The sequence below is a fragment of the Oncorhynchus kisutch genome, linkage group LG30 (genome assembly GCF_002021735.2).
Source record: "Oncorhynchus kisutch isolate 150728-3 linkage group LG30, Okis_V2, whole genome shotgun sequence".
Lineage (NCBI taxonomy): Eukaryota > Metazoa > Chordata > Actinopteri > Salmoniformes > Salmonidae > Oncorhynchus > Oncorhynchus kisutch.
The window spans coordinates 24233260-24256915 of record NC_034203.2 but is presented as its reverse complement, the minus strand read 5'-3'; the positions used below and the strand labels follow the sequence as shown (position 1 = coordinate 24256915).

Genomic DNA, 23656 nt, shown 5'->3' with positions numbered 1-23656 from the left:
AGGAGTGGGACAACATTCAACAATACACAGCCTGATCAACTCTATGTAAGACATGTGGTGCTGCATGAGGCAAATGGTGAACACACAAGATAGTGACTGGTTTTCTGATCCACGCCCCTACCTTTTTTTTAAGGTATATGTGACCAACAGATGCATATCTATATTCCCAGTCATGTGAAATCCATTGATTTGGCCCTAATTAATTAATTTCAATTAACTGATTCCCTTATATGAACTGTAACTCAGTAAAATTGTTGAAATTGTTGCATGTCGGGTTTATATTTTTGCTCAGTCTAGATAGACATAAGTATTTTGCCTGTATGTATTGCGCCATTCCATGAGTGCGCTTGAGGCAACACTAAACAAACTCGTTGACATGTTTACCTGTGTAGCTTCCTGAGAGTGGAGGAGCCGTACCTTTTAGCTGCAGTGGTGGAGCAACACTTTTTTTTTAAAGCCTTGCAATAACCATTCTGGAAAAACAAACACACTTTGCAAGTGATTCACACGCAGCCTTTGGAGACACGTGCGCTTTTTTTTCCCGGAGATCACTGGCTTTGAAGGATCGAGCGACAAAGACCAATGTGGACTTGGAATGAATGCTACTGAATGAGCAGTTTGTGAAACGTGGAGTACAAAGTTAAGACCATTTTTATTTACTCTAACACAATAAATAACTAGGCCTACTACACGTTTGATTAACATCACTTAATGATACCACACTGAAGAGGAAATTCGAGGGAACGATTGATTCTGCTAAATTTGGCGCGACAACTGATTCTGGTTAGTTTGCCTCGTGCACACTTTTCTACTCGCGCTGTGTGTTTTCATTTTCGAGTGTCCATGTTGAGATGAACGTAGTTTATGAACGAAACAGCTATATAACTCTGTTTTTCAGGTAGCCTACCAATCGAAAGAACATGAACTCCTCAGCAGGTGCAGGCAACTACCGAAGGGGCTCCACTAAGGGAGAGAAGGTAGGCAATGCTATCAAACCTTTGCGTAAAATGAGTGCGTGAAATTCATCCACCTCGAAGGTCTTCTCCTTTTCGTATACAAAAGGTACAGAGAAGCCTTACCATGTGCCACTGTTTTGTATTCGATTAAAACATACCATCTATTTAGACAGCAAGGAGTAGGTTCATATCAATTATATGTTCCCAATTCCTTTTAGTTGTGCTGAATCGTCTACTTTCCACACTATGTGCGCCCAAGAAAGATTCGCTGTTGCTGCTGTAAATTAAAATCAGTTTTCGCCCCATTGGGCGACACGGTGGCAGTCTGGCAGCTCGCCCACACCGAAAAACATGATTCGAGACAAGGAGATCCGTGTTAGTCTGTTCAGGTGTTGTTTTCATTCACAGTTGTTCAATTCAACAATTTAACATCGGTCCGATCAGACCGATGCCCGCGCAGCCGTGCCCATTATGGCTGTTTTGTTTTATTTTATTGTGCCAGAAAGTGGTGACTGCAACCCCCCCCCCCCCTTGTGTTGTATTCCAGCGCTAAAGAGATGCCAACTGGAACAAACCGTGCACCACCAAGTCCATTAGTGGTTGATTGGCAGTTCTTTGATGTCAAGTGAAGCCCATTATGCTACCCAGGGGATGGCATTGTTCTTGTTAGCCTTTCCCTGCTGAACTTCAAACACTTTCGCCCCGGGTACAACTTAGGTTTTAGAATTGGGGGGGAACCTAATTCTTGTTTTTATACAGTTGGATAAAGCACACCGTGGCCTCGTTTTGTATCACATTCCAATGATACAGCTGGGGGGGGACTTAAAAATAAATGCAATTTCAGAACGTGGGGAGATGACATGTCCCGTCCCCAGTGAAAGTTGCACCCCTGGTTTTCAGCAGTGAGCCCAGGGAATACATGCCCCAACTTTTCCTTGGTTATTTAATATAGCTAATAAATAAAATAACCAGGTTAATTGCTCTTAGTTTAAAGGACGTCACGCTGCTTGCTTAGACAGATCAACATTCACTGGGGGGGAGGGGTTGTCCAAAATAGGAGAGCCAAACTTTTTTTTTTGCTTTGGGGATGGTTGTGTTATTTTTATTGGGCACAGGGGAGGGTAGTGCGTTTTTTTTCCTTGGCTTACATTCACACATCTGCTCACATTTTCCCTATAAACAATGGTTTGACTTTCTTTTGATGTTACCTTAATAAAGTGAAGGTATGGTGTGTATTCTTAAGCTTTATCTACTGCAGGCCTATGATATGAAGGTAGTGCACCCAGCGCTCCAACTAACTCTGACAGTTTAACTTGAAGTTAGGAAGACCAGGCCTACCAGAGTTACTCCTATAATGTAGCAATATAATACTTATCATTATTCAAAATATTCTGATAGAAAATGTACGAATTAGCCTCCTTCTGTACATCTATTTCTTTCTCTCTAGGGTTAGACATATGCTTCCCTTCCTTTATATAGGCGCATACTGTGTGTGTATCTTATACAGTGGACACCTAAGCCTTTGCTTGCAATGCCCTGATGCATTTAGTGCTTAAATCTCTGACAGCTGAACCGTGAGGTGGACAATTATTATTTTAGGAAAGTAGCCTAAAAAAGATAGGCTATAAAGTTTTGCATATGCTACACATCGAAACACAAGGGATAGTGTTTTTGTAATTTTTTGTTTTAAGGACATGTAAATGTGGCTCATTTGGCCAACATCCATTGTTTATTGATGGGACAGGATGACCAAGGTCGGATCTGAATGCATATGGGTGTCCGTACAATTTCTCAAATGTCCGGTAAATTAAAATCCTTCCTGTCATGTTGACCGGTGCCAAGTTTTCCTAAAGGAAACTCTGAAATGGCATATTGTTTTTATGAAGATTTTAGAATATTCACATGAAAATCTGTCGCTAATTGGATGGAAACCTAGCTATTCCCCCTAAAGACTTTGTCAAGTGCACTAGTCCAGTGTCACTTTGATTATGCCTGCACATCATGGTTCACCAGCAGCCCCAAACACCTAAAGGATGAGTTACCAGCCAAACAAGCGTGTAAGAATTGTACTTAAACTCCCTCCTCATACTCCTCTGTAGGTTAAGCATTTTTCTGTCTCTATCTGTGATGTGTCTATGTAATTGTATTTATGTAGAAAATAGGGGACCAAAATGGAACTAAGTCCCCGACTTTGTGTATATATATATATTTTTTTAACTGACAAGTAAAATCAATCAATCCAAACTGTGCAGCGGCTAATTCATGAACGGAAAGAGTGATTGGTTACAAAACACTAAAGTTTGACATTCTGAGATTGTCAAGCCAGCCCTTCAATACTGGGTCAGCCAGCCAGGTAGGGAGGGATGTATTTTCTGTTTGTCGAGATTGACATAGTCTATTTATTGTGGTGTTGACAATGCAAACCATGGTAGTGCCCGAGGTCGGTATGCTTTAAAAAAAATTGGTTGTGTGGTGAGGTGGCACAGAAACCTGTTGGTGGGAAATGCATTGCATATATTTTATACAATTATAAATATGGCATCAAAATGTTGAAAATCTGATTCCCCTTAGATGATCATTGTCTGCAGCCGACTGATTGTGGTGTAATGAAACAGGCAGAGAGAGTGAGCTCATCTGTGGTGGTCGGAAAACCCTCAACCTTCTGGACCGTAGCAGCGCGTGGCATCAACTGTGCCACAAAAGCATGCTGAAGTCGATATCCATGTTTTATAAACACAGGGTTGCTACAGTTATTTTTGGTTGAAAACATTATTTTGAGTTAATTCGATGAGGGGGGGGAGGATATTACATTTATTTTACAGTACAAGGAGAAGGTCATGTGAAAATATTTGTAATGTTGGGAAGGGGAGTGCATTTTTTTATGACACCTTGAGTTGGACCAGCCAGTACATTTCGATCTGTCCCTTAGCGAGTGCAGCTTCCCCTTGATTCGGCTCATATCAAGGCTCAAACCCAAACTCTGCCTCACAAACACACGTGACCGCCCTCCTAAAGTGTCTTACCCACTCACGCCAACATGGCAGCGCAAGTGGAGACACTTCAGGCTGAGGAGTGAGTTTCACAGATCCCCATCTGCTACATTACTCAAATTTTAGAAACACTAAAGCTAATCTCACTGAACAGCTGACTGGTAGCTGTCCAAGGTGCTGGTGTGTAATTGCTGGATCATGAGGTGACTGAACTGCCTAGTGTTGGGATAGTTAACCCAAATTACCACTAAATGACATCTTGATGTACTTACCCTGTAAGCAATCTATGGACAACGTAAGACAGAAATCCATGCTTTGCTTTTGTTTACTTGGCACTGTCTCCAAATGCTAACTTTTTTTCAATATCCCCAAAATGATATCCCCAATATCCAAATCATCATAAATTATTGAGCTACGCAATACATTTTAGACACTTTAGGATGATTTGAACATAACGTTTATGGGGGAAAATGTATCTATCTATGGGAAACATACAAATATTGCCATTTAATCCCCACTTAAAACGATTTGAAGGGGTAATATCAGTTTCCATAATACAGGTATCATTGGTCCTTGTGTTTTGTGGCATGGCATCGCTTGTGCAGATCTGTACTGCACCTGAACTGTAGTCTTCCATCTCTAGTTGTTTTGATTTACTATGGTTGCGTCTCAATATTCTGTTCCTTCTCCTTTCTGTGTACTTGTTCACTTACCTTCATGGATTTGAAAGGAAATTCCCTCTAGCACATTCCTACACCAATGCAGTAGTGCACAATATGGATCAATTAAGTTTTTTTTTTTCTGAAGATATCCCCAGAGGACCATACAGTCTGTCCTCTTGCTGAAAACAGAGGTGAAAGCTTTGCTTTGTTTCCCAAGAGATAATGCTACTGTCCACATTTATTCGGGGAAACTGTTGGGCAGTTCATTTCCTGGGAGAAATATCAATAAAACACATTAATTGAGATTGGAGTATCATTTTGATTAATCTCATAGTCTGGACAAACTGTGCAAAATTAAATATTCAACATACAATATATGTTACTTTGTATGCATTACTTCCGCGATGCATACAAACGCCTTCCCCGCCCTCCCTTCGGCATATCTGACAACGATGCCATCTTGCTGGATGTACCAGTGACTAGAACCATTCAACGCTGGTCTGACCAATTGGAATCCACGCTTCATGATTGTTTTGATCACGTGGACTGAGATGTTCCCGTCAGCCTCAGAGAACAACATCGATCTATCTACTGACTCGGTGAGTGAGTTTATATGGAAGTGCATTGTAGATGTTATACCCACTGTGACTATTAAAACCTACCCTAACCAGAAACCGTGGATGGGTGGCAGCATTCGCACAGAACTGAAAGCGCGGACCACCGCATTCTACCATGGAAGAGGTCTGGGAATATGGCTGAATATAAACAGTGTAGTAATTCCTTCCGAAAGGCGATTAAACAAGCGAAATGCCGGTACAGGGACAAAGTGGAGTCGCAATTCAATGGCTCAGACACAAGACGTATGCGGCAGGGTCTACAGGAAATCACGGAACTACAAAAAGAACCAGCCACACCACGGACACCGACGTCGCGCCTCCAGACAAACTAAACACCATCTTTGCCTGCTTTGAGGATAATACAGAGCCACCGTCTCGGCCCGCTAACAAGGAGTGCACCCCCCTACCATTCTCCTTGCCGACGTGAGTAAAACATTTAAAAGTGTTAACCCTCGCAAGGCTACTGGCCCAGACGGGATCCCTAGCCGCATCCTCAGAGCATGCGCAGACCAGCTGGCTGGTGTGTTTACGGACATATTCAATCGCTCCCTATCCCAGTCTGCTGTCCCCACATGCTTCAAGATGGCCACCATTGTTCCTGTAGCCAAAGAAGGCAACGATAATTGAACTAAATGACTACTGCCTGTAGCACTCACTTCTGTCATCATGAAGTGCTTTGAGAGACTAGTCAAGGATCATATCACCTCCACCTTACCGGCCATTCTAGACCCACTTCAGTTTGCATACAGGTCCACAGACAATGCAATCGCTATCACACTGGACAATGCCCTATCCCATCTGGACAAGAGGAATACCTATGTAAGAATGCTGTTCATTGACTACAGCTCAGCATTCAACACCATAGTCCTGGGTCTCAACCCCGCCTTGTGCAATTGGGTACTGGACTTTCTGATGGGCCGCCCCCCCCCCCCTGGTGGTGAAAGTAGGAAACAACATCTCCACTTCGCTGACCCTCAACACTGGGGCCCAACAAGAGTGCGTGCTCAGCCCCCTCCTGTACTCCCTGTTCCCCCACAACTGCGTGGCCATGCACTCCTCCAACTCAATCATCAAGTTTGCAGACGACACAACAGTAGTGGGCTTGATTACCAACGACGAGACCGCCTACAGGGAGGAGGTGAGGGCACTCGGCGTGTGGTGTCAGGAAAACAACCTCTCACTCAACGTGAACAAAACGAAGGAGATGATCGTAGACTTCAGGAAACAGTAGAGGAAGCACCCCCCAACCACATCGAAGGGACAGCAGTAGAGAAGGTGGAAAGTTAAGTTCTTCTGTGTACACATCACAGACAAACTGAAATGATCCACGCACACAGACAGTGTGGTGAAGAAGGTGCTTCTTCAACCTCAGGAGACAAAAGAAATTTGTCTTGTCACTCAACCTTGACAAATTTTTACAGATTCACAATCGAGAGCATCCTGTCGGGCTGTATCACCGCCTGGAACGGCAACTGCATTGCCCTCAACCGCAAGGCTCTCCAGAGGCCTGTTCACACCGCTACCATCCAGAAGGCGAGGTCAGTACAGGTGCATCAAAACTGGGACCGGGAGACTGAAAAACAGCTTCTATCTCAATGCCATCAGACTGCTAAACAGCAATCACTAACTCAAAGGCTGCTTCCTACATTGAGACCAAAGTCACTGGCCACTTAATAACTGGATCACTAGTCACTTTTTAAATAATGCCACTTTAATAATGTTTACATATCTTACATTACTCATATCATATGTGTATATATTGTATTTTAGACCATCTCTGCCGCTCATCCATATATTTATATGTACATATTCTCATTCATTCCTTTAGATTTGTGTGTATTAGGTAGTTGTTGGGGAATTGTTAGATATTACTGCACTGCCAGTACTAGAAGCACAAGCATTTCGCTACACTCGCATTAACATCTGCTAACCATGTGTGTGACCAATAAAATTTGACTACCTCGAGGGCATTGCAATCTGGACCCTCTCTTTCTAAAATTATCTGCCGCAATTGTTGCAACCCCTATTACTAGCCTGTTCAACCTCTCTTTCATATTGTCTGAGATCCCCAAAGATTGGAAAGCTGCCGCGGTCACCCCCCTCTTTAAAGGGGGAGACACTCTAGATCCAAACTGTTACAGACCTATATCTATCCTACCCTGCCTTTCTAAGGTCTTCAAAAGCCAAGTTAACAAACAGATCACTGACTATTTCGAATCCCACCGTACCTTCTCCGCTATGCAATCTGGTTTCCGAGCTGGTAATGGGTGCACCTCAGCCACGCTCAAGGTCCTAAACGATATCATAACCGCCATCAATAAAAGACAATACTGTGCAGCTTTATTCATCGACCTGGCCAAGGCTTTCAACTCTGTCAATCACCACATTCTTATCGGCAGACTCAACAGCCTTTGTTTCTCAAATGACTGCCTCGCCTGGTTCACCAACTACTTATCAGACAGAGTTCAGTGTGTCAAATTGGAGGGCCAGTTGTCCGGACCTCTGGCAGTCTCTATGGGGATGCCACAGGGTTCAATTCTCAGGCTGACTCTTTTCTCTGTGTACATCAATGATGTCGCTCTTGCTGCTGGGGATTCTCTGATCCACCTCTACGCAGACGACACCATTCTGTATACTACTGGCCCTTCTTTGGACACTGTGTTAACTAACCTCCGGACGAGCTTCAATGCCATACAACTCTCCTTCCATGGCCTCCAACTGCTCTTAAATGCAAGTAGAACTAAATGTATACTCTTCAACCGATCGCTGCCCACACCTGCCCGCCCGTCCAGCATCACTACTCTGGACGGTTCTGACTTAGAATATGTGGACAATTACAAATACCTAGGTGTCTGGTTAGACTGTGAACTCTCCTTTCAGACTCACATTAACCATCTCCAACCCAAAAGTAAATCTAGAATTGGCTTCCTATTTCGCATCAAAGCGTCCTTCACTCATGCTGCCAAACACCCTCGTAAAACTGACTATCCTACCGATCCTTGACTTCGGTGATGTCATTTACAAAATAGCCTCCAACACTCTACTCAGCAAATTGGATGCAGTCTATCACAGTGCCATACGTTTTGTCACTGTGACCTGTATGCTCTCGTTGGCTGGCCCTCGCTTCATATTAGTTTCCAAACCCACTGGCTCCAGGTCATCTAAGTCTTTGCTAGGTAAAGCCCCATCTTATCTCAGCTCACTGGTCACCATAGCAGCACCCACCCGTAGCACGCGCCCATTCTTCCTTTGGCCGCCTTTCCTTCCAGTTCTCTGCTGCCAATGACTGGAACGAATTGCAAATATCACTGAAGCTGGAGTCTCATATCTCCCTCACTTACTTTAAGCATCAGCTGTCAGAGCAGCTCACAGATCACTGCACCTGTACATAGCCCATCTGAAAATAGCCCATCCAACTACCTCATCCCCATACTGGTATTTATTTGATTTATTTTGCTCCTTTGCACCCCAGTATCTCTACTTGCACACTCATCTTCTGCACATCTATCACTCCAGTGTTTAATTGCTAAATTGTAATTACTTCGCCACTACGGCCTATTTATTGTCTTACCTCCCTTATCTTACCTAATTTGCAAACACTGTATATCGATAATTTTTCTATTGTGTTATTGACTGCACATTTGTTTATTCCATGTGTAACTCTGTTGTTTTTGTGTCATACTGCTTGGTTTTATCTTGGCCAGGTCCAGTTAAAAATGAGAACTTGTTCTCAACTCGCCTACCTGATTAAGTAAAGGTGAAATAAACAAATAAAAATAACCTCTCAACAAATGTCTTCAGATTATGTTTTGACAGTTTTATGACAAACGTACTGTACATGCATGCAGCCAGATTAGGAAGATCACTGAATGCAGCCTTGTCAGTTCAACTAATGAAAGAAGTATTACTGTGAAAAGTAGTATTACTTCCACCGTTATCTTTACGTTGGTCATTACCTTGGTTTGGCACATTTGTGTTGTAATTGATCAACCACTATGGTGACACACTGGCAATAATGCTAGTATTCTATCTGTTCTGTGGTGTCTTCATTCATGATTTCAATTAATTCACTAATGCATCAATATCACAACCAACATAATGAGTCAAAGTGACGTGATGACAATTATCATTCAAATGGTTTAGCAGCAATGGCATAGGTTCCAATAATGCTAGTGAGATTGCCCTCTGCTGGAGGGATATGGTACTGACCTCTAACTGTCACCTCTAACCCGTTCTGGTTGTTGACAGGTGTTTTCACTACATGCTCATTATCTTTTTCATTTTCAGCCTTTAGACTACTTTCTCACGTTGTATAATCTGTTCATTGAGAGGCACCGGTAGATTACATCTATTTAGTAACTTGTTTTTCTGTAGGATGGCAAACATGATACAGAGTAGCACATTTTTAGTTTAGAGAAGCGTAACACTTTCTTAACTTTATAAAGACACCCAGTGTATTATTCTACATAGTCACAGATAGAAGTTAGGATAAATAATTCTAGCATAATCTCAAGACTAATTTGGATAGAAAATAAATTAAGTGTGGTTGTGGGTATCCAAGACAGTCTGTCTCCTCTGAGAATAGTCTTTGTAATTTCAGAGTTAATGCCGATTTCTCTTCAATAAGGTTCATTAAGTCCCTGCTGCTATAAGCCAGCTGTGAGCGCTCACTTTCACCATTTAATGAAAATTGCCTGGGATGTATAATGAAAGGATACAGCTTTACCAATGACAGTCAAAAGTAAAATGGAGTTTATACATTGATTTGTAGAGGTGAAAAAAGGTAATTGGATGGCCTTGTATCTAGTGACATAAAGACAAGCTTCTGTTGGTTGGTCCTCTCTCGTGTTCTTCCTCTCTGCCCCCCCCCCCCACCTCCCTTTCTCTCTCTCTCCATCTTTGATGTGAGTCATTGCAGCCATGACAGTGACTGAGATTACAACACAGGTATGTAAATCATATGGATTGTAAAGTGAAGAGGAACTATCTGAAGTAAATCATTCTCTGTCCTATGAGACTGGTACAAAAAAGCAAGGCATTTGTCAGTTTCTACTATTTTAGTAATTTTACTCATTTCCATACCCTTCTTCCTCAGCCAATCACCTATTAAAGTTGGATGGATCCATGGATGAATAGGCATTTGTGTGTACTTACTTTATGACCCGAGCAAATTGTTAATGGAACATTGCTCCTTGTATGACAGTTGACATTGACATTTTACAAACGCTTGCAAAATCTGAAGTTGTATCAGGATTTTTGAACTTCCATTAGGATTGTTAATGGAAGGCTCTTGGCATTAGCTGTTGGAACTGTAGCTCTTCCTTGACCTTTCTTCAGGGAGCACAATGCTCATGTTAATTGTGGCACGTTTTCAGTGTTTCTTAACTCCCAGAGCACACTCTCAGGTTCCCTTGTTTTTATGTCAGACAAACTACAGTTTTCTTCTGTACTTTGTCTTTCAATTGGCCCATGCCTCAAACTGGCAGTAACTCTCACACAAAGGACCTGCTGAATCGTCAGCATTTGTTATATTAATGCCTGATTGGCCCCTCCCTTAACAGGCCTACCTCATCAAATGAATCTGCTGGAAAGGTTAGACGGCATCATTTAAGTCTATTCAGGCACAGGCTGCCTCGATAGAATAACTGAAATTAATTTGCCCCTTTGCCAATGGAGCAGGGAATATTTCATAGCCTCCCTCAGTGTGGATCCCTGTCAGATATATACAGTGCCTTGCGAAAGTATTCGGCCCCCAAGAACTTTGCGACCTTTTGCCACATTTCAGGCTTCAAACAAAGATATAAAATTGTATTTTTTTGTGAAGAATCAACAAGTGGGACACAATCATGAAGTGGAACGACATTTATTGGATATTTCAAACTTTTTTAACAAATCAAAAACTGAAAAATTGGGCGTGCAAAATTATTCAGCCCCCTTAAGTTAATACTTTGTAGCGCCACCTTTTGCTGCGATTACAGCTGTAAGTTGCTTGGGGTATGTCTCTATCAGTTTTGCACATCGAGAGACTGAAATTTTTTCCCATTCCTCTTTGCAAAACAGCTCGAGCTCAGTGAGGTTGGATGGAGAGCATTTGTGAACAGCAGTTTTCAGTTCTTTCCACAGATTCGATTGGATTCAGGTCTGGACTTTGACTTGGCCATTCTAACACCTGGATATGTTTATTTTTGAACCATTCCATTGTAGATTTTGCTTTATGTTTTGGATCATTGTCTTGTTGGAAGACAAATCTCCGTCCCAGTCTCAGGTCTTTTGCAGACTCCAGGTTTTCTTCCAGAATGGTCCTGTATTTGGCTCCATCCATCTTCCCATCAATTTTAACCGTCTTCCCTGTCCCTGCTGAAGAAAAGCAGGCCCAAACCATGATGCTGCCACCACCATGTTTGACAGTGGGGATGGTGTGTTCAGGGTGAACTGTTGCTTTTACGCCAAACATAACATTTTGCATTGTTGCCAAAAAGTTCAATTTTGGTTTCATCTGACCAGAGCACCTTCTTCCACATGTTTGTCTCCCAGGTGGCTTGTGGCAAACTTTAAACGACACTTTTTATGGATATCTTTAAGAAATGGCTTTCTTCTTGCCACTCTTCCATAAAGGCCAGATTTGTGCAATATTGTTGTCCTATGGACAGAGTCTCCCACCTCAGCTGTAGATCTCTGCAGTTCATCCAGAGTGATCATGGGCCTCTTGGCTGCATCTCTGATCAGTCTTCTCCTTGTATGAGCTGAAAGTTTAGAGGGACGGCCAGGTCTTGGTAGATTTGCAGTGGTCTGATACTCCTTCCATTTCAATATTATCGCTTGCACAGTGCTCCTTGGGATGTTTCAAGCTTGGGAAATCTTTTTGTATCCAAATCCGGCTTTAAACTTCTTCACAACAGTATCTCGGACCTGCCTGGTGTGTTCCTTGTTCTTCATGATGCTCTCTGCGCTTTTAACGGACCTCTGAGACTATCACAGTGCAGGTGCATTTATACGGAGACTTGATTACACACAGGTGGATTGTATTTATCATCATTAGTCATTTAGGTCAACATTGGATCATTCAGAGATCCTCACTGAACTTCTGGGGAGAGTTTGCTGCACTGAAAGTAAAGGGGCTGAATAATTTTGCACGCCCAATGTTTCAGTTTTTGATTTGTTAAAAAAGTTTGAAATATCCAATAAATGTCGTTCCACTTCATGATTGTGTCCCACTTGTTGTTGATTCTTCACAAAGAAATACAGTTTTATATCTTTATGTTTGAAGCATGAAATGTGGCAAAAGGTCGCAAAGTTCAAGGGGGCCAAATACTTTCGCAAGTCACTGTGTGTGTGTATATGTATATATATATATATATATAACTGTAGTTTTAGCTCTTCTTCCGGTGTTGCTTGCTCTGTCTGACACGTTGGAGACAAGTAGTTGGCTCTGGACTGGGTCTCAACTTTGATGATTTGCATTGCCAGAGTGCTGCTGTCTGAAAGTAGCAGGGAGTGAGGCAGGAGTTTTACAACTTTATTGTTGTATTATTCTGGTAGAAAACTGTTGTATAAGTCACAGCGTAATATTCAGAATTATAGAGATCTGTGTTAAATTATATACAATTGTGTAATTGCTCAAGTGTGTAAACCGTATGTAATTCAAGCACATTGACTAGGTCACAAATGAATGTACCAAATTATGGCACATCCCTTTCCAAACAGATGATACAGTTAGTTTCACCCGCAAGGCCCTTTTTATGCCAAAGTTTTAGTTAACCTTTCTCACAGCTTTGTGACAGTTTTTTGGTGTAAATGAAAGATTCCATTGTGATTTTTAAGAGTGCAATTTAGAGCCACAGACTCACTCACATTCATTTGTATGCAGACAGAATATGTGGTCCTCTGAGAGTTAGCTGGTAAAAAGCCTTTGTAATAGGTTTCTGTATTCATCAACTGAACTTGAATGACTTTGAACAGCCAGACTGAAAACATCTTACTGCTTACCCACAGCTAAGTAATAGCCCATATAAACTGTGTACAATGCACACACACAATGTTGCACATTTTCATATCAGAAGCCAATAGAGCATTGTTAAAAATAATGAATACACACGAGAGCATTGTGGTCTCCTTAAAAATATTCCAAAGAGGACCACAACATTCAATGTCTGTCATTTACAAGTGCTGCACTGAGGATTGGCGGCGCTACATGGATGGCTTCCTCTCGCCATGGACCATATTTATGAAAGCTGTCCAGGTTTTGTGGCCTGGGCCAGTAGGGCCACCCTAAAGTGCTTAATGCAGTTCCCATTCCCACATCCTGGTCATAATCACCTCTTCTCTGGCCCATAGGGAACCTCTTGTCTTATGACATTCACACTGTTGCCTGTAAAATAATATGTCATAGTGATCCTGCTTGATTTGTAACAATGTTGTCAATATTTTTATTATCATGATCTTGTCATGTGCTGTACATCTAAGACTGTAAGTTATTTGCAGTATGGTTATTGCTATAACTAATAGCCTGTCCTATCAATATCTTAGCAAGAGTGGCCATTTCCCAGCTCTTATGAGACTTGCCCTAACTGAGGAGCATACAGAGGCATAATTCCTTCATATTCTCAGGGAAATATTCAGGTTAAGGATGTGTTGCTGGCCTCTGGATGGAAAATAGTCGGGAACAGAGCCAATTGTTTGACTCAAGGTCGAGTACAGGGCCAGGTCTTTCTCATGAGGGGGATGCAATGAGGTTAGTCTGAGACACACACACACACACACACACAGTTTCTCTCTGGATATCCTCTTTCTCCATTCTTTCCTCTGTTTTCTTCATTAGTATATTCATATTTCACACAAGCCTTGGCCCAAGCTGGCATCCTAGAGTGTGCCTGTTTTATAGCGGTGATTAATATGTAAAACATTAATGAGATGCTGGAAAATGGAAAACTGCAATACGGGATAATAAGTGTATTTTGTTACAGCTCCTACAAAGTACTTGTTTAGTGTTTACCAGAAAGGATCTTAGGCTCTTTTTATTTATTAATTGATTAAAGCCATTACCTGGGCAGATGACCACCTAACCTCAGTTTGAGATAGTGGGTTACACCCAAAACATTTACTGTACCTTTTTTTTAATGATGACTTCATTACTATTTCCCTGGCACAACGCTGCTTTTCTGTAATGAGCAGAGCTAGCCGCTCACTGCTTCTTTCTGTCCATCACTCATTAGAGGCGTGAGGTGAATCCACTACCATTAGCAACGCGGTGGGGTTCTTGAGTTAATACTGTCCCTAAGTGTTTATCGTTCTATGCTCCGGGCATCGTCTCCCATTATTCAAACACTAATTTAGCCTCTTAAACCTTCTGCTACAATTTCTATGGCCATGTGAACATGTAATAATACAAAATCAGTCTGTTTAAGCTTTAAAATAAAACATTTTGATCTGTTTATTTTCATGGCCTGTCTCAGATGTGCAAAGATGAGACTCTTATGAACATGATCGCGTTCTCCGTAGGGCTGACCCCATTTAGTCGACTGGTCGATAGGCTGTTGGTCGACTGAGATTTCTTTAGTCGAGCAGTTGCAATTTATTTATTTTATTCATGGTGCACAAGACACCTATCTGATTCACGCCTGTCTCGGTGGACTAATCCATTGCAGAGGCCATGGGGATGGTACAGCCCATCACTCAAATACATATTGTATATGTTTATATTATGTAAAAAATAATGGTGCAACTCTAATAAATTTAATTTTATAACAAATGTGCTTTCTCCCGCATTGGATACGGTCACTGTCCGAGGTTCTGAAACATCTTTAGTACGCCGTAGAATTGCCGCCTTTCCCTATGATGCTATGTGCATAATAGCAAAGTTAACCATCATATTGGGATTGAGAAAAATGTGGCAGAGGGAGCAGCAGCAGAGATGAGGAATCTGCCCTTGCCTTAACCTAACTGTCTAAGAAAAGTGAGGAGAGAGGAAACCCTAACTTAATTAGGTCAAAAATCCATAGCCTAACTGTTTAATGTGCCTGGCTTTATAAATCATCCATATACAGTACCAGTCAATAATTTGGATACACCTGCTCATTCAAGGGTTTTTCATAATTTTCACTTTTTGTACATTGTAGAATAATAGTGAAGACATCCAAAACTATGAAATAACACAAATGGAATAATGTAGTGACCAAAAAAAGTGTTAAACAAATGAAAATATATTTTTGGCCTTCCTGTGACATTGGGTGGTGTAGGTGTCCTGGAGGGCAGGTAGTTTGCCTCCGGTGATGCGTTGTGCAGACCTCACTACCCTCTGGAGAGCCTTATGGTTGTGGGCAGAGCAGTTGCCGTACCAGGCGGTGATAAAGCTGGACAGGATGCTCTCGATTGTGCATCTGTAAAAGTTTGAGTGTTTTTGGTGACAAGCCACATTTCTTCAGCCTCCTGAGGTTGAAGAGGCACTGTTGCGCCTTCTTCACCACGCTGTCTGTGTGGGTGGACCATTTCAGTTTGTCTGTGATGTGTACGCCTAGGAACTTAAACTCTCCACCTTCTCCACTACTGTCCCGTTGATAGGGGGTGCTCCCTCTGCTGTTTCCTGAAGTCCACAATCATCTCCTTTGTTTTGTTGACTTTGAGTGTGAGGTTATTTTCCTGACACCACACTCCGAGGGCCCTCACCTCCTCCCTGTAGGCCGTCTCGTCGTTGTTGGTAATCAAGCCTACCACTGTAGTGTCGTCTGCAAACTTGATGATTGAGTTAGAGGCGTGCATGGCCACGCAGTCATGGGTGAACAGGGAGTACAGGAGAGGGTTGAGAACGCACCCTTGTGTGGACCCAGTGTTGAGGATCCTTGGGGTGGAGATGTTGTTTCCTACCCTCACTACCTGGGGGCGTCCCGTCAAAGTCCAGGACCCAGTTGTACAGGGTGTGGGTCGAGACCCAGGGTCTCGAGCTTAATGACGAGTTTGGAGGGTACTATGGTGTTAAATGCTGAGCTGTAGTCGATGAACAGCATTCTTACATAGGGTTTCCTCTTGTCCAGATGTGTTAGGGCAGTGCGATGGCGATTGCATCATCTGTGGACCTATTTGGGCGGTAAGCAAATTGGAGTGTGTCTAGGGTGTCGGGTAAGGTGGAGGTGACATGATCCTTAACTAGCCTCTGAAAGTACTTCATGATGACAGAAGTGAGTACTACGGGGCAATAGTAATTTAGTTCAGTTCCCTTTTGCTTTCTTGGGGACATGAACAATGGTGGACATCTTGAAGCAAGTGGGGAGAGCAGACTGGGATAGGGAGAGCTTGAATATGCCCGTAAACACTCCAGTCAGCTGGTCTGCACATGCCCTGAGGACGTGGCTAGTGATGCCGTCTGGGCCGGCAGCCTTGCGAGGGTTAACACACTTAAATGTCTTACTCAAGTCGGCCACAGAGAACGAAAGCCCAAAGTCCTTGGGAGCGGGCCGAGTCGGTTAGCACTGTGTTATCCTCTAAACAGGTGAAAAGTGTTTAGCTTGTCTGAGAGCACGACATTGGAGTCCGCGACGTGGCTGTTTTTTCCTTTGTAATCCATGATTGTCTGTAGACCCTGCCACATACGTCTTGTCTCTGAGCTGTTGAATTGTGACTCCACTTTGTCTCTGTACTGATGTTTTGCCTGTTTGATTGCCTTACGGAGGGAATAATTACACTGTTTGTATTCAACCATATTCCCTGTCACCTTGCCATGGTTAAATGCGGTGGTTTGATCTTTCAGTTTTGCGCGAATGCTGCCATCTATTCACAATTTCTGGTTTGGGTAGGTTTTAATAGACACTGTGGGAACAACATCCACTATACACTTCCTTATAAACTCACTCACCATGTCCATGTAAACATCAATGTTATTCTTTGAGGCTACCCAGAACATATCCCAGTCCACGTGATCAAAACAATGTTTAAGCATGGATTCTGATTGGTCAGACCAGCTTTGAATAGACCTTAGCATGGGTACTTCCTTTTTGAGTTTCTGCCTTTTAGGAAGGGAGGAGCAAAATGGAGTCGTGATCTGATTTGCCAAAGGGAGGGTGGGGAATGGCCTTGTAGGCATCTCAAAAAGTAGCAGTGATCTAATGTTTTTCCTAAGTGAGTACCACAGTCAATGTGTTGATAGAACTTCGGTAGTGTTTTCCTCAAATTTGCTGTGTTATAATCCCCAGTTACAATAAATGCGGCCTCAGGATATGTGGTTTCCAGTTTGCACAAAGTCCAGTGTAGTTCCTTGAGGGCTGTTGTGGTATCTGCTAGAGGGGGAATACACACGGCAGTGACTATAACCGCAGATAATTATCTCGGGAGGTAATACGGTCGGCATTTGATTGTGAGGTATTCTAGGTTGAGTGAACAAAAGGACTTGAGTTTCTGTATGCTCCACTATCACACCATGAATAGTTATTTATGAAACATACACTCCTGCCTTTCTTCTTACTGAAGAGTTCTTTCAGAAACGAGTAATTAAATGGCTGCATTGATGTTGCAGCTTCAGCACGACCTGCGTAATAAACATTTGCTGTGTTGTGGTGCCTTTTCGCTGCAGTAGAGAGGAGAGTGAGACAATGTGCGCCAGTCACACAGGCACTGGGCAAAAAAATTTTTAACACAGTGTGACCATTGGGCTCTTTCTTGTGTCATTTGTGTCTTAATTATTTAATCAAACAGTGTGCTTAAAGCATCAGGCAAGCTCAGTGCATACTGTATGTAGATTTTATGTGTCTGTCTATATGTAAAAATATGTTTCAACCAATCGATTGGTCGAAAGAACAGGACGACTCTCGGTTGAGCAAGTGTTTTTTTTAATTTGAATTTTAAATTTTGTCGGGGGGGGAAAACCCTAGTTCTCCGTTTTTGCTCTACGACCCCCACAAGCGTCACGGGACTCGTCTGAATTTGGTACAGCCTCTTCTGCCAACTTCTTCTGTCTGTAGCATCAGAACAGTTTGGGCTACACACTAATCTGGAAAGGTGAGTCTCTCACACACACATATATAGTTTTTTTTGTTCTAGGATGCCCACAACCCACACAAGACTTGTCTGAAGGTCAGCAGTACTAGTTTTAAAAAAATGTATGGAAGTATATATGGAGATAGTTTAGTGTTTAAATACATGTCCCGCATCCCCCCAAAAATATATAGTTTCCTTTTTCCTTATCTCAGATATAAGGACAGACACTTCAGAACAAACTTCCTTTTGAATTTCTCTTGTTCAATATAGTGAATCTGTTATTCATTGCGTTTTATATGGGCTAATAGAAGTAATGCCAAATTCAATATTTCATTAAAAATGTTTTGTAACTTTTTTTTAAAATTCAAAATCAAATAGCTAAATGATCCTTGGCATGACCATGTTAAAACAATTGCATGTGTTAGCTTAGACGCTAAAGGGTTGAGTGGAGACGCAGAGAGATTTGCAAGATCAGCAAAAACATGACAGATGGGAAGTGGGAAAAGCGAGGGGAAATTATAGCATATTGCAATGTTTGTCTAAATGACATATTTCAAAGAAACATTTACCATCTGTCAGTGTGAGAATAACACCTCTCCGCTTCATTGCAATAACTGCTGCAATAACAGTAGTGACTTTTTTTCATTGCAATTACAATGACTTACTATACAGTGTTTGTGATTAGAGGTATTTCACAGCTGTAAATCTGACAAAAAGGAATTTAGGAGATGCCCAATTAGGAGTGAGTTTAAAGGGCCCAGGAGAAATGTCAGAGTAGGAAATCAGCCTGCTAAGAACAACATTTTCTCTTTAGATAAAATGTTGCTGTAATAGCATTGTTTAGCACTAGCGTGAGAGATTCCACCATTTCATGCTCTGTGTTCTGATTCTTCTATCCTTGTCTTGAGTTCTGTGAGAATTGCCTCTCATTATCAGCCTTTGACCACCTCACTGTTTTATCAATAATTTCATTCCCCAGAAGCTTGTTAAAAATGAGCTTGTCAGTATGTAACTAAAAGACAGGCTGTTTGGGCCTGATTGGCAGCACAGGAGCGATAACCTTTGGGGGAGAACTGCCTATTTAAACACATCAAAATGCAGTGGAAAATAACGTTTTAGCTGATTTATCAGTATTTATGAGAGGGAGTCAAACCCCAAACCAGTTACTGCCTCTCTTGGGACAAAATAAAACCCTCATCCATGAAATAAGAACTTGAGCTTCTCTTCCTTTTCATTTGTCGTTTCACTGACTATTTGGCAAGGCAATTTTTTTTATGATGGTTTGACTGAATGTTGTGTATTTGGATTAGGACCCAAGCTCCATAAAACGGAAGCTGAAAGACACAGGTGTAACTGGAAAGCTAGCTCTGACGACAACGCAGTATCCATTGTAGACATTTGATTTTCACGTGCCCTGAATGTTCACAACCCAGCAACGTCTGATCTGATATGCAAGCACAGCGCAGCAAATATCAATAACAGTAATTGTCAAGTTCTGACTGCATGGAAGATATTTAGTGTGGATATATGACTACGATTAAGTGGTCTTGGGCATAAACACACTTTTTAATGAATTAGGTATTCATGCCATGCTATACATGCTCTCTGTGCTAAGTATTGTTTCTTCTCTCTCTTGGTCACATTCTACTGAGTAAATTAGATTAGTTTGGGAAGCAGGCAGCAGCACTGTTTGGCTTTCTCTTTCATTGAAGACGTATTTTAATGAATCCTAATCTCCCAAAAGCCATTCTCATTCCATCACCCTCCGTATCTCCTCCCTGCGCAACTCCTATAGTGCAGATTGTCTTTGGGTTTGGAGGGTAAATTGGTTATTCAGTCTCAGCCCCAGGATGGATTCAATACACAAACTACTATGTAAATAAACCAACAATGTTGTATGATGCCAGGCTTCTGTCCTTTTAGGTTGGGTGGATTGGAGTAGGGGAGGGGGGAAGAATAAATATGACTTGTGCTTAAATACAGTCTAACCCGGGGAGCTGACTGAATTAATACATTTCTTGGTAAAGTACACACTCACTCAACTGGGTGCATGTGCAGTATGTGCATGCTTGCATGTCCACGCAGGGCTCACACAGCCAAACAAATACATGCCATGCACTATTCCGACTGATGGGTAATAGGCGTTATTGCATATCAACTTGTGTTTGTGAGCATGTGTGTGTGTGTTAGTTTCCTCATTCCATTGAACCTCTCCCCCACTCTTCTGGGAAAGTCCTTAGAGTAAGGGGGTGGCTTATAGGGGCACAGATTGGAGTGACCGAGAGTCTGTGCAGAGGAATTCCACCCCTCCTTGTAGGCGCGACACTGGTGTGTGTGCTTGTGTGAGAGTGTGTGATTCATTCTCTCAGCTTGGAGAGTCATTCTAGCCAGGCTGCTGGACCCCCAGGCCACACTCTCTCCTCCTGAAGCGCTTCCCCAACACCCCTGCCTTCACCCTAACTTCAGAGGAGAAGGTGTGTCTGGGACTTTGAAGCCAGACGTCGTGAGACTGCATGAGAGTGAAAGACACAACTCTCCACAGTCAGCATGTCTGTTCTCATAGCCACTGGCCAGCTGAAGATAGACACCACCAGCTCCTCCAGAAAGGTAAGCATGGCCTTGTTAGTATACATACTGTGATGCTGCCTGGGACATTGTCTGTCTATCGGGGAGTCTTATTGCCGACTGCCACGTTTCTGTAAGAGCAACAGGACCGCAAGGGACAGACATTATTTCAGACGCTCTTGATGGGCATGTGCTGCTGGATCATTTAATTTCTAATTTGCTTTTGAATAAATATGTTAAGTGTAAAATAAAATAAAATTCTCTGACGTTTTGGTTTCTACTAATGCATAGAGCAAATTGTGAGGAAAGGAAAAGGGGATAAACTAGTCAGTTGCACAATTGAATGCATTCAACCGGAATGTTCATTGGCGCCCAGAGAGGAGTTGTTGTTGGGGGTTAACTGACTTGCTCAAGGGCAGAATGGCAGATTTTTCCAACTTGCTCGGGGATTCCTTTTGTTTACTGGCTCAAAGCTCTAAACCGCTAGGATACCTGCCGCCGAGAGCTATGTCAAGTATGCACTGAGGAAAATAATGTTATCTTGATACTTGTGGGTGAATAGAATAAGTCTTTTAGAGAATGTGAGGGCTTTTTGGATTTAGATTTGTTTAATTCTATGTTTAAAGTAGATCATGTTTCAAATCTGTCATGGAGTATAGGGTGATACATTTGTTTGTGGATCAACTTGTTGCAAACAGAAACTCTGGATGAACTGAATGAACACTTCACACAGATGTACAGAGGATGAGGTTGAACATCACCAACATATCTGATTGCAATCTTCTTCCTTAACCCAATAACACCTGATTTGACTCTTGCCCCAAGTGGGGTAAGGATGATGTATAGTACTTTATACCATGAATACTTGTTTCTGATTGGCTTGAAGGGCATTCTAGAGTGTGCATTATTTGCCTTAACAAACGCATTCCAGCCGGTGTCTATTCTACAAGTTACCACATAGTCTACAAGTTACCATCTATGATGTTAAAATGGCTATTTACTCTGTTCCATCTGACTGCTCAATCTACTGTCTCATCAGCCCAGCCAAGCAATTTATAAACTTGATCACCACTATAAAAAGCATCTAGACATTATTTCACACTTCTTTAAGTCTAACATTTAGTTTTCAACAGCGGAGATTTGTATAAACCTTGCTGTCTCTCCAATATTTTGCAACATTGTTTCAATATTCAACATCATAGTAATGAACGTGTCGGGAGTCGGGATGAGACAGGCAGGCAGCGTTTCTCAGCCAGTCGAAATCATGAATCAGCTGGCATCAATTTTATGGATATATACAAAGAAATGTCAATGGAAAAAAAGGTAAACCAAAATTAAGTGCAGCAAGTTTGCAGTCTTTCCAGCTTCAGTTTGAGGTGATCGTGTTAGCTGTGTTGTTGGCTAGCTCCTCTGAACAACAGTGTCCTGATGAGTGAGCAAGTTTTCGATGCCAGGTGAGATCGCGCCACATTATGGATGTATTCAAATGAATGTCACTAGAAAACAGCTTATGCAATTGCAGCGACTTGCTGTTATTCTGGCTGCAAGTTCGCCGTAGTTAGCTAGCTAGCTAGCTAGCTAGCAAGCAAGGGATAAGAACGTTGCCAGCCAGTATGGCAATGGAACTTTTAGAACGAACAGATAGATACAGAACAAAAAGACTGAACGACTGGGTCGTGTCTCTAGCAACCGAACCGATGGAACGAACGACCAGACGGCTTGGGCAGCAACTCTAGATTTGTTTTGGGACTATAGCTTGTGGAAAGATGAAATACTGAATAAATTCATCAAAGTAACATTTTAATGAAAATATGTCAATCATTATTTGAATATGTAGGTAATCCCCTGGATAAAAGTGATAATGCCCTCGAAGTTGGTGTTTGGAGGATGGTTTGCCGGACCTCGACTTCGTCTCGGGTCTAACACCCGTGCCAATATATCCTCCTAACACCCGCTTCTCGGGCATGAGCACTGTATATTTGCACCGTAGAATTCAATGGCTATAATTCATTCTTACATGTTCTCTGTTTCAGCTGCTTTTGCTAGCGCGTCATGGAAAACACCTTCCACGTCATTCATTGTTTTCCATAGAATGCATAGCCTCTTGTTGTTTATCCCTTCCGTAACTAAATGCTTTTGACAGTGCACAATCACTCTGAATGATATACTACGGATTATCTATAGGTTGTGTCTTTTGATTCACACCATTGAATTAATTACATAGGAAGTAAGTTATACCCGGTATTCCAATGGCGAGAAGCATCAAATCTATGTAATTGAATGACTATGACACATTGGCATGCATGGCTCCTTAGCCAACACCAGTATATAACCACCATACACTATGGCAATGTTAAAACCACAGAGTCTGACAGCTTTGAGGTGATCTGTGCTGTGTCAAAGCCTCTCAGGCTCTCAGTCAGAACACACAGCTGTAGAGCCATGTGGGGGTGTTAATGATAACCGCGGGAAAATAGATGCTCCCAAAATGAAGCAGTAAAGAAAGGCAACGAACGCAACAGCTGAATTGAGCAGTGTGAGATGCAGAACGGGTGTGGAAGATGAGGGTTTTGCTGTCTCCTGTGATTGACTGTGCCAATCACAGGCGATGAGCTCTGCATATGGGTGGGTGCTCTATTATTTTTTTGTTATAACAAGACTCTTCATTTTGTACCTCAAGCCTCAGAATATCTTTGCTATTCTGTATCATGGGGTAGGACGTCTTGGAGTTAGGGTTTGACTATTGTGTACTTACTATGTTTTGACAGCAGCTAACTGTCTAACAAGTTTACATGTGGCCTCTTCCTCATCTTCCTCATCATCATCTGGTGTCACACTGCAGTCAAGCCTAGTAGCTATAGACAGTTCAGTCAGCTCCACATCATCCTGCATTAAAAGTCAAT

General features: G+C 42.2%; 1 protein-coding gene across 2 annotated transcripts in view; it reads left to right on the top strand.

The window, feature by feature from the left end:
• Positions 1-355: 355 nt before the first annotated feature.
• LOC109875290 (dipeptidyl aminopeptidase-like protein 6) overlaps positions 356-23656 on the top strand; it is a 165341-nt gene continuing 142040 nt past the window's right edge. The window contains exons 1-2 of one of the 2 annotated variants that reach the window (XM_031809809.1): positions 356-783; positions 899-977. In XM_031809809.1, coding sequence (XP_031665669.1) covers positions 921-977 — 57 coding nt within the window. In that variant the 5' untranslated portion in view covers positions 356-783; positions 899-920. The remainder of the gene's footprint in view (positions 784-898; positions 978-23656) is intronic. The other variant, XM_031809808.1, reaches the window with a different exon arrangement.